At 44.2% G+C, this 15,990-nt stretch overlaps 1 protein-coding gene across 4 annotated transcripts in view; it reads right to left on the bottom strand.

Annotated features, from left to right (window-relative positions):
- The window catches only part of NR3C2 (nuclear receptor subfamily 3 group C member 2), a 198,070-nt gene continuing 182,080 nt past the window's right edge, over positions 1-15,990 (bottom strand). For all 4 annotated transcript variants that reach the window (XM_032186017.1, XM_032186019.1, XM_032186018.1 and 1 more), the window contains 3 exons: positions 14,075-14,205; positions 9,759-9,916; positions 1-622 (listed from right to left, as the gene is read on the bottom strand). In XM_032186017.1, the coding sequence (XP_032041908.1) occupies positions 467-622; positions 9,759-9,916; positions 14,075-14,205 (445 nt within the window). In that variant the 3' untranslated portion in view covers positions 1-466. The remainder of the gene's footprint in view (positions 623-9,758; positions 9,917-14,074; positions 14,206-15,990) is intronic.

Below are 15,990 nucleotides of genomic sequence, written 5' to 3'. Positions count from 1 at the left end.
TTTTTGTTTGTTTTTATTTTTTTTTACAAGAAAAGAATATTAATGCCCCATATTGACTTTACGTTTTATGTGCAAACCAAGGGTAAGCTTTAAAAAGTTCTCATTAGTTCTTGAACCCTTTTAAAACAAGCAAACAATACCAGAAACTACATGGCATATTTAAAACTCCATCTGTTAAAATATCAAAATCAAAGAGTTATTGACTAGATATGGCTTTTCATCCAGAGGAACAGGAATATTTTCTAAATGCTTTAGGGTTATGGGGTAATTTCCAAACATCTAGGTCTTGCCAAATCCAAGTCAACTGTTTTTCATTCCCCAAACCCTTCGTATGATTTTAGACTATTCAGAGACTGCTGAACAAGTGTAAATAGCATGTTTAAAATATGGTTTCTTGGGTCCTTCATGGGTGTGGAATAACACAGGGAAACTTAAGGCAAAGTTCTTCCATTTAAGACATTTTCTATCACTTCCTGTGAAAGTACAGGGGCTTGGCATTCCCAGATTCCACCTTTGGTAGCTGGTCACTGATGATTTCCACCAGCATGGCTGGAAACTCTACTTTCAGTGCCTGAGACTCTCGGAAGGTGTAGAAACAGAATTCCAGTAAGTCACTGACAAGCTGAAACACAGAAAGAAACAATACTTAGGGAAAATATTGATAATGAGGGATTATTACCAAGAAATGGTACCTTATTCTGACTAGGTAGTCCATTTCCAAACAAACAAAGCAAAAGGCAAACAAAAATATTCAACTCCCAAAGTGCTACGGCATTGTTTCAAAATCAGCTAACACGGAGAAACCCAGATGCCTCCACAGATCTGATTTTTTACCATTATTACACTTCGCATTTCATTAAACAGCAACCAGCCACCATGAAAACTATTGGTACTCAGCGTCTATGAAAAGAAAGCCTTCTGCCCACAGGGAAAAGATCAACTATAAACTGCTGTAACTCTCTTTACATTTCAGCTGAATACACGTACATTAAGTCAAATTATTTGGTTAACTTCAGTGTACTCTCCAAGGGCCACAACTTAAAAACTGCCAGAGCAGCTGAACAAAACAAATGCCATGTCACACCAAGGCCTTCCAGGCTTTATAGCATCACAGTCCCTATGAGAGGGTTCACCTGATAAGATATTTCTATTCATATATAAATACATTTTCAATACATACACATTGCACTTTTTTTTTTTTTTCTGCTTACTTCTCATTAAACTAGAGAGGCAATATTTAGGGAGGTAGGAGGGTTTTTTTTGTTTTTAATAAAGTTCTCTATTTTTGGTAGCAGCACACTTTTACTTTCAGTAAATTAAGCATAATATTGAGAATTGGAAAGATAAGATAAACATTTCTAAGGAGTCCTTCAATGACAGGGAAGGAAACTTTTTTTTCCTATAATACTTCAAGTACTGAGTTACTACTGTAGGACCACCAACAGAACAAAGCTGTACCTTACACTTAGCAGCAGAAGCCCTTCTGCTTACTCTGGGCAGCAGAGGTTTTCACACGTGAAACCATATCATAGCTGTCCCAAATGGCAACAGACAGCTGTTCATAATCCTAATAAAGGTGGTCTCCAAGAGCAACAGGAATGCAAGTTAAAACACTAAATAGCATACAGATAGCATCAGCTTTTTGGTGTGTGGAAAAAAACAATGCACGTCTTAAAAGCACCAATACAGTCTGGCTTCTACCTCATCTCCAGATTTATTCTTCTCATTTGTCAGTTCCAGGTCTTTGTTTTGGTCTATACCTTATGGGAAATTTAACCACACTACATGAATCAAAGTTAATTTTTACTTTTTTTTTTTTTTTTTTTTTTTTTTTTTTTTTGTGTCTGTCTCCACACAAAATTGCAAACTGATGTTTGGAAAGTCAAAAATAATGCAGTGCCTTCTGTCTTTACAAAGGATTTACACCATTTCTGCTTATGCAGTTTATCAAATACCAGTTTGTTGTTTCAGTTCTGAACATGCAGAGTTGTACGCTGCAGTAAAGCCCCAGTTAAAGATACAGCAAATAAAAGTGTACCTCAGCAAAGCTGAAAAAGAAATAAAAATATACAGGCAACAACAGACTCCCTTCCTGCAGCTCCAGACCTTACTACTTAGTTTCAGGACTTTCACAGCTGTTCTGGCAAACATATAAGCAGTTTATGAACACCACCAAGAAAGTGCTGGGACCACTCAGACACACAACCTTCTGCTATTGAGCACTGCGAGAGGCTGTTTGCTATTGCTCAGTTCGTTCCTGATGATCTGGCATGTCATGAGGCAATGCTAATTAATTAATACAGATGCATGCTAAATAAGCAGCACAGACATAATTTGGTTTTCAAGGAAAAAATGCTGATGTTCAAGGGTTTAGCTTTAGCCAGTAGATTTTTTTTTCTTGCCTATACCATATGCAGAAAATAGGCCAATCATGCACAAAAATGAAGTGAAGGAAACTCTTGGTATACAGCCACTGTATCCTCCTGCCTGTCCTCAAACACCAGCACCCAGGCAAACCAAGCCTCACATCCCACAGCCTTGACCATGACTTGAACATGAGCACTTCATTCACGTCACTGAGAGAGGGGCTGGGGTCATCGCCGTCCACCTACCAACCAGCCGTGCTGTGCCGATGGCTCACCTTCTGTCGATCCAAGCTAATTCCTGCGCCACGCCAATTTGTGTAGATTTTTTTTTCTGAATGCAGTGGAATGGGTATCACAGGAAAGCTAACTTAGAAACTATTAATTGTGCCCTTCATAGCTAGCTTTTAGCTGTAACATATAAAGTATACATGAATGGCTGATGGATACGTGGAATAAAGGCAAACTGAAAATTAGTAACATCAAGAGAGCATAATCTGTTCTACACAATAAGCAAGGTAGCTGTCCAGTGGGGAGCACAGAGGATGTGATCCACAGTTATCATAATCATAGCACGAGTGTCACCAGAGGGGGGAGGAAAGGTTAAATTACCCAGCAATTAGGATGAAAATCTAGAACTCCCTATCACATAATAATTTTTTTGCACCTTAAAAATAATGTATTCTCTATCTAGTCAGTCCTTGAAAATTTTTGGTCCTCTAATTCCTTTCTTAAGCAAAGTTACCAACTTTAACATATTTAATAACAATCAACCACTTTAACAACAACAACAACAAAAACCAGCAATAAGAACTCCAAGCTGAAGCATCTGAACCACGGGACTTGGTTAGAACAACTGCAGCTGTGTGGGCTGGGGGTCTAGCACCAGGGGTTTTTGTTGTTGGCTTTTCTTTAAAAAAATGAATATGAGAAAATCATATCATATATAAATAAAAATAAATACTGCAAGAGAATCAGAGGCATATAATAATATAATATGGGACGGTCAGCTAGAGAAGGCTGCAGAAGTAGTAACTGAAGGGAGGGAGGAGCACGGCTGAGAACCAAGCAGCAAGCAGTGCTCTTCTGCATGCGTATTCATGTGTTTTTAAATATTGCCAGCAGCCTTGATATGAAGATGCACTGAAGGGATGAAAAACTCAGCTTCCATAGGCAACATTAGTTTGAAATTTCAGTAGCTGCCTGTGCAGCATTCATCTGGCACTATATTTTATCAGTTAGTGTGATTTATAACAGGTAAATAAGTTAGCTAGCCTTTTGCTTTAAAAGAGAAGCTCCCTCTCCTGTAAGGAAATGAAAAGTTTGCTTTCTTTTCTAAGATGTAAGCTCTGTCAGCGTGGTGACAGTGACTGATACACGAGAGGTTACAAGTGGTCTCTAAATTAGAAAGATACGCAAGCTGTCTGGCACCTCTACATTTGGCTTATGATTTTTCTAGATCAAATATACTGCTGATTTTTCTTCTTCAAAGGACTATAAAATCTTGGTGTTCTGCAGGCTCCTGACTGCCTTCTACCAAACCATTTTCACCCTCTGCTTCTGGCAGCTTGCGCAAGAAATGCTGACACCACCTCCACCACAGCAGCCCGAACGGCACCACTACAATTCAGCGGTGTGAACGGAGTGCTGCTGCTTTCACAACTGGTGCGACAGTGACCAGAAACCTGCCTGCTTCCACAGTCTCTGACTATTCCAGTTAGCAAACCACGTTTTTAAGAGTTACAGCCTTAGCACAGCGCAGTCAGTGCAGTTAAGACCACGACTAAACCAACTCCCATTTCTTCAGGACACAACCCGGATATCCTGAGGCAGTCAGGGCAGCAGCTCTCAGATGCCGGGCACCTCCGAGGACAGAGCCAACAGCCCTGCGCTGAGCTGGGCTGCAGGGGTGCGGACACGCGGCTGGGAATTGGTACGTCCCCGTCCCTGTCACCCCAACTGCTCCAAGGCAGGACAGCTCGCTTCCAGGCATGCGGATCAGCTGCTGGCTGCAGCCCTTCACCACTTCACTCACTCACTGTTCCTCGTCCTGCCAGCACTGCCCTACAGAGAGGGTGCCGCACTTAAACCTTCTCAAGGCTGCAGCAGATCTGGTACTTCTCAGAGTTTTACTTAATCAAGTCTTCACGTTTTGTGAGCTGTATTAAATGCCTCTGAGAAACAGGAGTATTAATCTAACTTCATTTTCTCTTACCAGGGTGGGGTTTCCATAAAATTAACTTTTTCCACCCATACTGTTCTTCGTAATTAGAAAAAATGAATCTGTTAATGAAGTCCCTGAAGTTAATACAGTTACAGTGACCTTTGAGCACTTGCAGAATTTTTACGGCAGAAATAATCGATTTGGGTTTGGCACTCTCGCCATGCCCTCGTACTTCCAGAAGTGGTAAGAATGGTCTCATTTGCAAGGGCGCCCATTTCTGCGCTAAGTTTTCTGACTCCAGGATCTCCTCCAGTCTCTGAGGATGTTATGAAAGCCCACAGCACTCCTCTATCAGGAGCATCTTTGCGTTGAAGCCTACTGATACAGCAATTAAGGCAGCAGTAGGATAACAACATGGTGCTGAGTAGTTTTTCCTGTTATTAGCTGCACCTATTACTAACAAAACCCCAGCATTCTCCTACCAAAATGACACTCCAAAAACTTCCTAAAGAGGAAAACTTCACACACAGTGCAGGGGGAAGGTGAGGCAAGTCCAAGGAAGGAAGCTTCTGCATCCAGCTATGCAGTGCTTTTGCCTCATGCCAGCAAGGAATAAAGGGAGGATAAAATACATATGGATTAGGCACTAAAAGTATCTAACCAGAGCAGACAGCAACCCTGTTCTGCCTGGACAGCTGCATTTATCTCATTTAGGAACTGCACTCTCTTTTTTTCTCCATAGAAACATGGACACAGAAACCACAGCACTTGCAGGTAGTCTAGCACTTGACAGCTGGACATGACATGGAGGAACCGGAGCTGAACTCAGTTAGCATAGCTGGAGTTTGCGTGCGAACCCACAGTATCATACAGCAATGAAACGTCCTGAGCCCTTGGCCAGGGTAAATTCTGGGCCAAGTCTCCCTTGTTCTGTTGGGAACAGAGGACTCTGCCCTCCAACAAACACCTCGTACTACAAAGAAGAGACCCAACCATGACAAATGGAGCAAGACGACCCTGAGAGCAGCCCAATGTTTCCACTAAAGATCTGGGAACGAATTTCTCACTTAACAGACGCTTATCAGCTACAACACGCGCGCCCTTACATCGCTGCTGGTTTTGCAGTGGCCACACAAGGGACTGGGGATCGGCTCCTGCCTCTCAGCAAGCAGAGAAATGCTGACGCGCAGAATTTAGGCACTGGGACTGAACAGCTCACAGCAGCGGGACACAACTTTGGCAAGTCAGGAGCAGAAGTGCACCCAAAGGTGCTGGCAACAGCTGAGGGGCTCATCTGTGGCTCCGTATTTGTGGGATCGAGCACCTGCAGAGGCACATTTGCATCCACCGCATTGTGCCTGGCAAACCTGCCCCTCGAGGAGCTGCGCCCTTCTTCCCCCTGTCAGCTTTCTCAGCGAGTGTAATCCTGGCTCTCTCAGCCTACGGAAAGATCCACCTCAGCTATAAAGTATTCCCTTCAGGAACCATAAAAAATTAATTATTCAGCAGCATGAGCCTTAAAGAATTTATTTTTGTTTGGCAGAAAATATCAACAAGCAAATGACAGTGCAGTGCTGTGCCTTGCCAAGACAAGGGGAAGGTTCACATTAGGGTTTAATGTCATGGCATCGAAACAAAAGCCCTCTTAACTCGAAGTCTGTTTAGTATCAGCCAGATTGAAACCAAACTCAGCTTTTGTTCTGCAAACCGCCTAACCATACACTGAAGTCTCTATATGAAATGAGGCTTGCCATGCAAGATACAACCCTTCCTGCCAAAGCCAACAGGAGATGCTGAGGAGGATCCAAATGAAGTTTTTGATACCATGTGCAGTACATCTGTTTCTAATGTTCCTGCATGCCATTCGTCTGATCACATAATGCAGTTCACCTACGACCAAGCCCTGCACACGTACCCCTCGCTGAAATGCCCACGGCCCTCATGGGCACAGGACTGAAACCTTTCTGTTCTGGGTAGAGACAGGCTAGAGACAGTCCCCGCTATGCAGCGGCTCTCAACACCTAATGCTGCCTCCTGGAATGAGGAAAGTGGGCCAGCCACGTCAGAAGAAACACAAGCCCAGGAAAGAGGTTGATGGTGCTGTTGCCCACAGTGCTCCCAGACCCTACCCACGCCGTGTCCATCCACGAAAGCACGGCTGAGCTGTGACACGATAGCAAGTAAATGGCAACAGCCTCACCTTGTCATCTCGCGCCGAGGGAGGGGAAGGGCACGCCGTGCAACCTGGTCGATGCTGTCAGCTGGTGCTGGCTGTGTCAGCAGCCACTGCTTGCACGCAGCACGACGCAGACACACGGTGATGCCGGGCACGCTGCAGCCCACAGACATGCTCCTAGGGCTGACTGCAGGTGTGTACACGCATGTGCATGAGACCGCGGTTGTCTCGTCTGCTTGGGATGGATTTCCATCTCTTGATACTTCAGTTTTGCTTTTGGTGCCTAGAGGCTCTGTGGATCATTAGGTAAAGCTGCTGATCTTTTCCAATACCTAAGTGCCTACCTGGCCTTCTTGAAAATTTCTTTTTCCCTCACCTCGGCACTTTCTCACTTGCACATACGTTCGCTATGTGGATGAATGATTTACAGCACAGAGCAATATAAAACCATCTTGTTTTTTTTCCTCTTTTTTTTTTCTTCCTCATGTTATATAAGCCAAGCAGCCCGTAACCCGATATTCCCATGTGGTTCATTTCACGGAGCCCTCAGAAAGTCTATCTAAAAATAAGGTCGATAGAAGGAAGCGTGAAGGTGCAAAGAAGTAGTATTCCTTCATTGTCGGCTGCCTCGCTCAGGTAAAGTGAACTCTGCAATGGCAAGATGCTGCCCTGCCCTGCTCTGCTCTGCTCTGCTGAAAAAGCTGGAGGCAGCGGGAGGACTGAATAAGCATGAACTGTGCACAAGTCCCTTCGGGTGCCTGCTGCAAATGCCAACGCTGTAGCTACGGCCGCATATAAACACGGGACTTCAGCTCCAGTTAGACTGCTCAGCACCAAACCTATTCTGATCCTCCAAAATTATAATGGAGTAAGTTAAAAATACACAGGTGACGGCTGAACAAGCGTTCCTCCTATACGAAGGGACTGAGCAGAAAATTTGCATTTACACGGACAGAACGGAGAAATGCTGCCCTACCTGGCAGCGGGGGGAGAGGAGCAATTCTCACTTCTCATTAATGTTATCACCTCTCTAAATGTATTCCAGTGGATTTCAAACACAGAGACGCAAATAATCAGTTTTAGAGAGGAAAAATAAACAAGTGTCTTTGCTGAGCATCTCAAATAACACCTCTGAAAGAAAGCACTGTTGTGTAGACAACTGGTCTTTTAAAAGGAGAATGCTGCCAATAGGAGTTTCTTTACAAAGTCCTTTGTAATAGAGCGCTCTATTAAAACAAAAGTAACACAAAAATAGCTTAATTAAAGATTAAACAAAACACAAGAGCAATCTGAAGGAGCTTCTCCTCTGGCTAGTGCAGCTTCCAGTGGTTAATGCTGTGTTTTGGAAAGTGTTTGTAGGACACTGTGGCATTCCCAGCCAGCGTGCTTCTACCAGCCCGTCACCTCAGCCACACAAACACATCCACCTAAAAGCAAATCCCAGACGCTGCCTATTCTCAAGAGGATTAGCAAACCACCTAAATGCAGGGGTTTGCTAACTGCCCTGAGGTTCAGATGTGAACATCTTGCAAATGATTTTATCACCCATCCCCTTTCTTTCCACCGAAACACTACAACTTCCTTTGCTGGCACAGAGCAAGTGAAACCCGATCTCCGAAGAATGAGCTGTTACTGCAGTACTAATAATACTCTCCCTGCCTCCCACCAAGATTTTCAATGTTTTAATGAACAACAGAACAATATTTGAAAAATAATTCCATATGTACATTCTGTAAACAGACCTCAGGCTCTTATACAGATTTGACCTGAAGTGCACTGTACTGTACTGTCTCTACAAAAATGAAATTTAAGTCGAGTACAAAGAAGTACATTTATATGCAGGCTCTGAAAGCAAGTGCTGTCGTTCCTTCACGCAGCAAATTTACTTTCCTGCCCACCCAGGATGGAGCAGACCAGCTTCTTCCTTTGCTGCCATTTACCAGTTGTTACTGGGAGGTCATCCCTGCGAGCTGCCATGCTTCAGCCTCTGCTCGTGGGACAACCCCCTGTTGTACCCAGACCTGATAAAGCTCTATCTCTGGCCCCAAGAGCCCCGTCACTCACTGCACCGCAGCTTCAGAGAGGATGGGCACTCACATGGGGCACTGGAGACCCCTCAGGTTGGGGACATCAGCAGAGCTGGGCCACTGGCTTCCTCAGAGGGGTTTCCTCTGAAGGAGGGTGTGGGATGCTTCTCCACGTCTGGAGAAGCAACGTTCTGCACTTACCACTTTATCAGCCAGAAACGGGCTCAACAGCTCAACGTTAGACACCTGCTCTGAAATCACGAGCTGGTCCCATGCACCAAGCACCCACCACAACCCTTCCAAGTCGTTTTTTGCTGAAGCACCAATAGCCTTGTCATTTCAGGACTAAACTTGTAGTTTCCCATGTCATTAATTACATCTCACACCCAACGCATACAAAACAAACACCTCATGCTGGAATTAGACAGGACGGTAGTAACAACCTAACAATACCGTGCATCTTATACTCGAAAAGCTCAGTTAAAGCTTCAAATCCCCAAGATGGCTTCAAAGTCTAAAAATATCTTTTAAAGTCATCCTTATTGGAGTACCAGCTGTAAAAGATCAGCAAATTATTTCAACATTTATCAGCACACCAGGCACGTTAGATGCGTGACACACTGATCCAGCACCTTTCAGCGAGAAGTGACTCAGGGATACTCTGCGTGGTGCACTCGCACCGTGTCTAACAGGGCCAGAGCTAACACCACTCCTCCTGTTGAATAGCCTCTGACCTTCAGTGAATCACAGAGAACACACTACCATTCAACAGCGGAGCAGGCAGCAGGACCCAGCCCTTAATGACTTATATTTTCTTATTTTACTTGGCAATTGTCCTTAAATTTGTCTGCTAACGACTTCTCTCAGATGTTCCTTTAAAAATTTTTTTTGGTTCCTTTTTTTTTTTTTTTTTTTTTTTTTTTTTTTTTTTTTCTCCCTGTGAGTTAGCACAATTAAAAACTACTGGTTTACCTTAATGGAGAGATTTTTGCTTAACTTGTCTGCACTCCCTGAGGAGTTATACTTACATCATGCATGGAGTCAAGGAGTTTAGTCAGTTGGTAGAATCTCTGCCAGCTTTGCCCAGAGTTACTTGGACATTTAGTTACCATCTTCTTTAGTTCTTTAATGTAATTTGCCCTCATTTCTTCAAATGCAGCTTGGCTTTTGAGACCATCCTTGGGAACTGTCATTAAAAAGACAGTCTTACATTAATATTAACTGTATTGCTTATTCTTTTGATGTGCATACTTAAAAAGTTACACTAGTTAATGTATGAAAGAATTAAACCTTGAAGTAACGTCCATAATTTTACAGACATTGGTACGGAATCAACAACATCATACAGATTTTCAAGTGATTCAGGCATCCTCTGCAGATCCGTGGTTGCAGACTGCTTAGCTGAGGCACAGGACAGCATCTTAGAAATATGACACATGCTGTCCTCATGCTGAAACTGTTTTTAATACAACCCAACCACACACACATACAACAACATAAAAACCCCAGATGGATCAAGAATACTTTTTTAGAATTTGAAGATGTGATTTATCATTCTTGAATGATTTCCCACACTTAGGGGAGGAGGGGAAGAATTACAGCTGTTACGTGTGGAAATGCTAGAACAAGTGACATCAAGTACCATCTAAAATTTCTTTGAGTGTTAGTAAGCGTCTGCATAACACCTAGAACAAACGGAGTCATTATTCTGCGTGAAACAGAAGACTATTTTCCAAACAGGCATCCTGACCCAGGGATTTACCAGACACACGTTTGCAGCCTTTAACACAAGCGTTTCTGGTGTTCTATCAAAGTGTGCATCTGCAAAAGGAATCATTTCACAAATGGGCTAAAAACTAGAGTTTTGATACTTTCTACTACAGCTGATTTCAGCGATGCTAATTACAAAAGCAAATACATGGTTTCTTTACAGATTGCAAATATTCTTGCACTCCAGTGGGTTCTGCAAAAAAAAAAAAAAGATGAATAGCTTAAAGGATCAGGTCTCTAGGAAACTCCTGAAGAGGTTATTAGCAACATTACACAAAATGTTCTGAAATTTTAATACCTGTATTAGTTGAGTATTGCTTAACCATCGAATATTTTTCTATTCTGTCTCTCTTAATTCTAGTCCAAGGAAGGAAAATAAAATACTACACTGTACAGAGTGAGCTTATTTTCTAAGCGAGCTGTAAAGCTATGTCAGAGTAAACTGAATGGGAAGTTACTTATTAAAAAAGGAAAGGAAAAAGGGGTGATCTTCCAATTTAGCTTACTCTGACTTAACATCTTGACAGAAATTGTCTTGATCGTCCATTCCCTTCTCTTTGAAATCCTGTAGACTGCCTTCTATCTCACTGTAATGACATAATAAGCATGTAACAACCACTCAAATTGCTCACACAGAGAGGCTTTAAGAAAAAGCACTGGTTGTCTTCTGTCACCAGTATCTACCAGAGCAATTTAGCAATGGGAAACAAGGAGGAGCTCTACCACCACGTGAGCAGCAAGGACTTGTGACCACGAAGTGCTCGACAGGGGCACAAGGAGGAATCTTTAGAAAAAGCCTAGGAGGTAACAGCTCCAGCCTGCCCACCACTTGGTAAACACTGCCTTTGCTCTTTTCTATTTGAATTTTAAATTTGAGATGCCAAATATCTCAGTTGCTCGGCTGACAGAAAAAAGAAACTGTCGGAAACAGATGTGCCAATTCAGTTAAAGCCAAATGAATATAGAGACATCAATCAAAATGAGTAAAGCCCTTGGAGCATACCGTGGCCCTTACACAAAATGCAGGGCTTTACAGTTCCTTTAACACAATTCTGTATTCCTAAATGCTGCTTAAGACTGCTACAGCCACTCTTTGTCTACTACTACGCATCTTACTGCTCTGTCTGAAAATTATTATACCGTCACCCCAGCCAGATTATTAAGACAGAAAGAAAGACCACAAATAAAGAGAACTCAAGCAAAACATGAAATTCTGGAGGTTTGCCCAGTGTTTCTGATTTTACTTATTAAATGCAGCAATGCTTTTGGCAAGTTCCCAAAATCTATGGTCTGTGGAAAGCAAGAAAACAATTGAGTTGTAATGTGTGGTTTCTTCCACATGTAAATGGAGTGAAACTTCCTTGATGTGGTCATCATGAAAGTTTCAAAATAACTTGTACTCTGCTCATCACATGGTTCAATAAAAAATGAAAACGAACCTGATGTTTTCTGTCGTAACGTTGTATCAAGGTGCAATCGTTAGAAACTAGGTTTGCTGCTCCTCATGTGGCACTTTCTGGGTTATATCACTGCCTTCATTTCTGTTTTGTTCTCCCCCCTTTCTCTCCCTCAACGTAACTATCCTGATTCTTGCCAAACACATTATTTTTAGAAGGACTTCTAGTGACCAGCGTGTGCGTTTCAAAGGGAACCAGCTAGACGAAGTTAATTGGCAAGGCTGATCTCGCCTAGCAGAGTCATCACTTAACACTCTCAAGAGGGCAGAATAATAAATACCTATCTTAAAGAAATGATGCCACGTTTTTAGGATGCCTTTAGGCTCTCTTTCTAAATATTCTCACCCTTTAGGGCTGGTTAGAAAGTAGTGGGGCCACATCACCACTCTAGACGTGCTCTCAAAAACATTTTGGGAGCTGCATCCCCCAAGCACTTCAAGTTAAACACTACCAGCTGCTTCCTGAAAGACCACCAGGTCCCAGAGGATCCGTGTCAGCAGGGGGATGTGGGGTCAGCCCTGCAGGGCTCCTGCCCAGTGCCATCTCTCCCCTGCAGTCACTGCCCCACTCCGGGGAGCAGGAATGGCTTCAGTGGGAGGGATGGAGAGAGTGAGACAGCCGAGCCTGAGAAACTTACAGCCCCAGGAGGTTTCTGTTAGCAGATCCAAATCCCCTCCAGCCGGGATGGGAACTGTAGCTTCACCTCCTCCTTCAAAGGCAAGCACTTTAACCGCAGCGCTACTGGCAGGGTGGGACGGGCGAGGTCTGACGGAGAGGAGAAAGTGCCCTGCCCGTCCCACTGCCTCGCCTGGAGGGGCTGCCCCTCGGCGGGGCTGGATGCCACAGACCCCTTCACAGGCACCTAACCCTGCCTGCAGCCAACGTACCCAGGCCACTGCTGGGGCTTCAGGACTCTCCTGGGTGTCTGCATCGGCTGCTGCATCAGCCTGCTCTTGAGTCCTGTAGTGGGCACCCTCCAACGTCACTGACACCTGTCTGTCACCTGCCGTTTGTTTCTTCTGCCAGTTTGCTGGGGCAGACAATGGGGTGACAACCCAGTGGGAGAAGACAACAGGATCTCAGAGGGCGTGCTGGCCTCTGCTCACTGCCAACTGGGAGCTGCTCTGCTCTGTGCAGCCACAGCCCGGGCAGCCCCTGGCCCTGCTGACGGCACCCTTGGGCTCGCTACCCGCTGCTGATAGCTTGCAAGTGAAAGCAAGCGTAAGGGCAGCAGCCGCTTTGATCTCCTGCTCTTCCCCTCCCGGCTCAGGGCCACATCCAGCCTCATTCCTCCAGGGGAATTCCTGCCTGGTGAGCTCACCAAGGTGACATCAGGAACGCCCCTGAGTCAGGCTGATAGGTTATCTCCTGGTGATGGCACTGAGTGAATCCCACAAAAAAGGAACGTGATTATACGGACAGAAAATTTGTTTACACTAACTGGCTTTTTCATCGAGACCACTGGAAAAGTAACATCCAAACTGCCTGTGTATGTCTACAGTTGTACTGGGACTGGGATTTTTTCAATATTTTTTAGCATGAGAAGATCAAATGATCTGCTAATTACTACACGGTGCTGTAATGAACACCGAGATGTAATTTCCTATCTTAAAAAACCTCAAAGCATGACACTCAAGAGAAAAATAAAGTGTGCACTGTCATTTATTAAACTTCCAGAGCACTGCAGAAGGGCTTACCGCTCTCAGTTCAGTGCATCTTTTGATCTTGAAGGTGTTGTTAAGTCACCCAAACCAGTGGGCTTTGAGCGTTGAGTCAGGGTTTATCCCAAATCCCCAGAGTGCAGGACAAGGCAGCAGCTGCATTTTCTTGGTATGCCTGGCTGAATTGAGCCGTTCCCATGTAGAGAAGGGGGACAAAGCCCCTTGTCCTGCCACTCCCGCCCTTCCTATCCACACGAGACATTCAAAGCACAAAGACCCTTCCCACGCTAACGGAGAGCAAGATCTGCTGATAAATCCTATGCCACATACATAGGTTGTTCCTGCAGCCCTGCTGGAAACAATGTGGCTCTTTTGTTACACCATTTAAAACCACTGCACCTCTTTGTGAGTTGGAATATTTTCAAGTACTCCCATGTAACTAGGAATCTAACTTACCTGTGCTCAGCAGCAGCAAAACTTTCATTATGGTGTACTCCTCAAAGCTGAGCTGCAAGCGAACGAACTGCAGGCTGATTTGGTGCATCCCCTGGCACAGCTCAAACATAGCAGACTGGCGCATCCGCTCCCTGCAGAGAGGAAAAAGATAAAATCCAGAGGATAAGCACGTGAGGACAAAAAGGGTACATGGCAGTTAGGAAAGTGAGACGTGACCTGGAAACCAAGCACTGGTCATGGAGGTCAGCAAGACAAACTGCAGCCACAAAGTTCAGCTCAGGTGAGGGCGCTGGGGACACAGCTGGAGTCTGCCAGCCCCGGGGAGCCGCCTGCTCCCGCACTGGCAGAAAATGCTGCCGTGCATGGCTACGGTGTGCTGGAACTGCCAGCCTTTGCTCAGCTCTGTCCTGGCGCGTGGAGATGAGCCTGCTAGCAGGGTCAGAGCCGGTGCGACACAGACAGGAACCTGTGCTCATTTTTGATGGAACACCTTGCATCTGTCTGCGTATTGGTGAAAAAGGGCTGACAGCCCCGGCACCAGCCACCAGGGATGCAGAAAGCTGGGCCGAGAACCCATGGTAGAGGGCTCCACTGTCTGACTCCTGGTCCGCAAGCCAGCAGAGCCTGGTGATCCAGGTTGCCACCGTGCCAGCAAACAGCGCGACCCTCATCTGCCTGAACGACACAGTCCGGCAAAGATACAGCGAGCGGGTCTGGAAAATGGGGAAGTGTTTTAGCAAAAGCGAAGCACAATGCACGACTTCACGTTACTGCCTTCAAATCCACCAAAGAGGCTGAAGTTGAGAGCTATCTGGGTGACCAGAGCATCAGCCAGCAGCACTCACACAATCCTTCCTGAGAAACCTCTGTCCAAAATCTTTGATTACTATTTTGCCCAAAAATACATGAGGTCTAGCTGCAAGGATGAACATGCAGGAACAAGGAGATGTGATTTTCCAGCCACTGTAGTTTTTGTTAATGCACTACACTGGGCCTCCTTGAGGGAATTATTAGACAAATTATTGCAATAGTCTCATATTCAAACACTGAAATGCAATAAGCATTGTGTATGATTTTTCCAAAATAATCATCTGAGTATGAAAGAAGAAGTACATAATAAGATGATCTTGGCCATTAGTACAGGTTTTTACATGTCGCATTGTAAAATAATGAGGATGCGTGACTTGCATTCAGCTTACTTTTTTTTTTTCTTTCAATATTCTTTGATACATTTAGCTTCAGCTCCTAACTCTTCTCATAGGCAGCTTGAGCCCAACCCATTCAGCATGAATTTCAGGCAGAATTTGTTACTTTTCAATATGCTATCCCAAACCAAAAGAGTTAAAGCAAAGAGTCACTGAGAACTGCCAGTCTCATTCTGAAAGCAAGATATACATGTGGGTATTTAGATGAGGTGCTATAATTGCTCAGTGACCACTACTTTTTTTATTATTTTAATTGCTCAACAACAATTGTCTGTATTTCTGCAAACATTTTTTTTCACATAATTGAGGAACTGGATGAAGTTCAGCTAATTATTTTAACCAAGCAACTGGCTTTTCAAATACACAAATTGGCTGGTGAAAGAGAAGAATCATACTGTGTGCAAACAAAGACTTACGTAATCTTCCTGGTGTTTTATTTCACTACTGCCAGAGCAGATTTTATTTTCCTCCTCAATACTAATAAAACGGACTCCCCATTGTTATATGGGCTCTACACTTTTCCCTGCTCCACCCTCGTCTTGGGACTAAGAACTTCCAGCTTTTTTTTTTTTTTTTAATAGTAGTAGTAAATGCCATGTTTATTTATTTTTATTGTGCATCATGGACTGCAGGGAAGAAAACAAATAGAAGAAAATAGCCTTTGAATGCTGACTGAAATACCACTTGGCCCTCGGTTTCAGAAGAGCAGCA

Source organism: Aythya fuligula, chromosome 4, assembly GCF_009819795.1.
Source record: "Aythya fuligula isolate bAytFul2 chromosome 4, bAytFul2.pri, whole genome shotgun sequence".
Classification (NCBI taxonomy): Eukaryota; Metazoa; Chordata; class Aves; order Anseriformes; family Anatidae; genus Aythya; species Aythya fuligula.
This window is presented reverse-complemented; position numbering and strand designations above follow the sequence as displayed.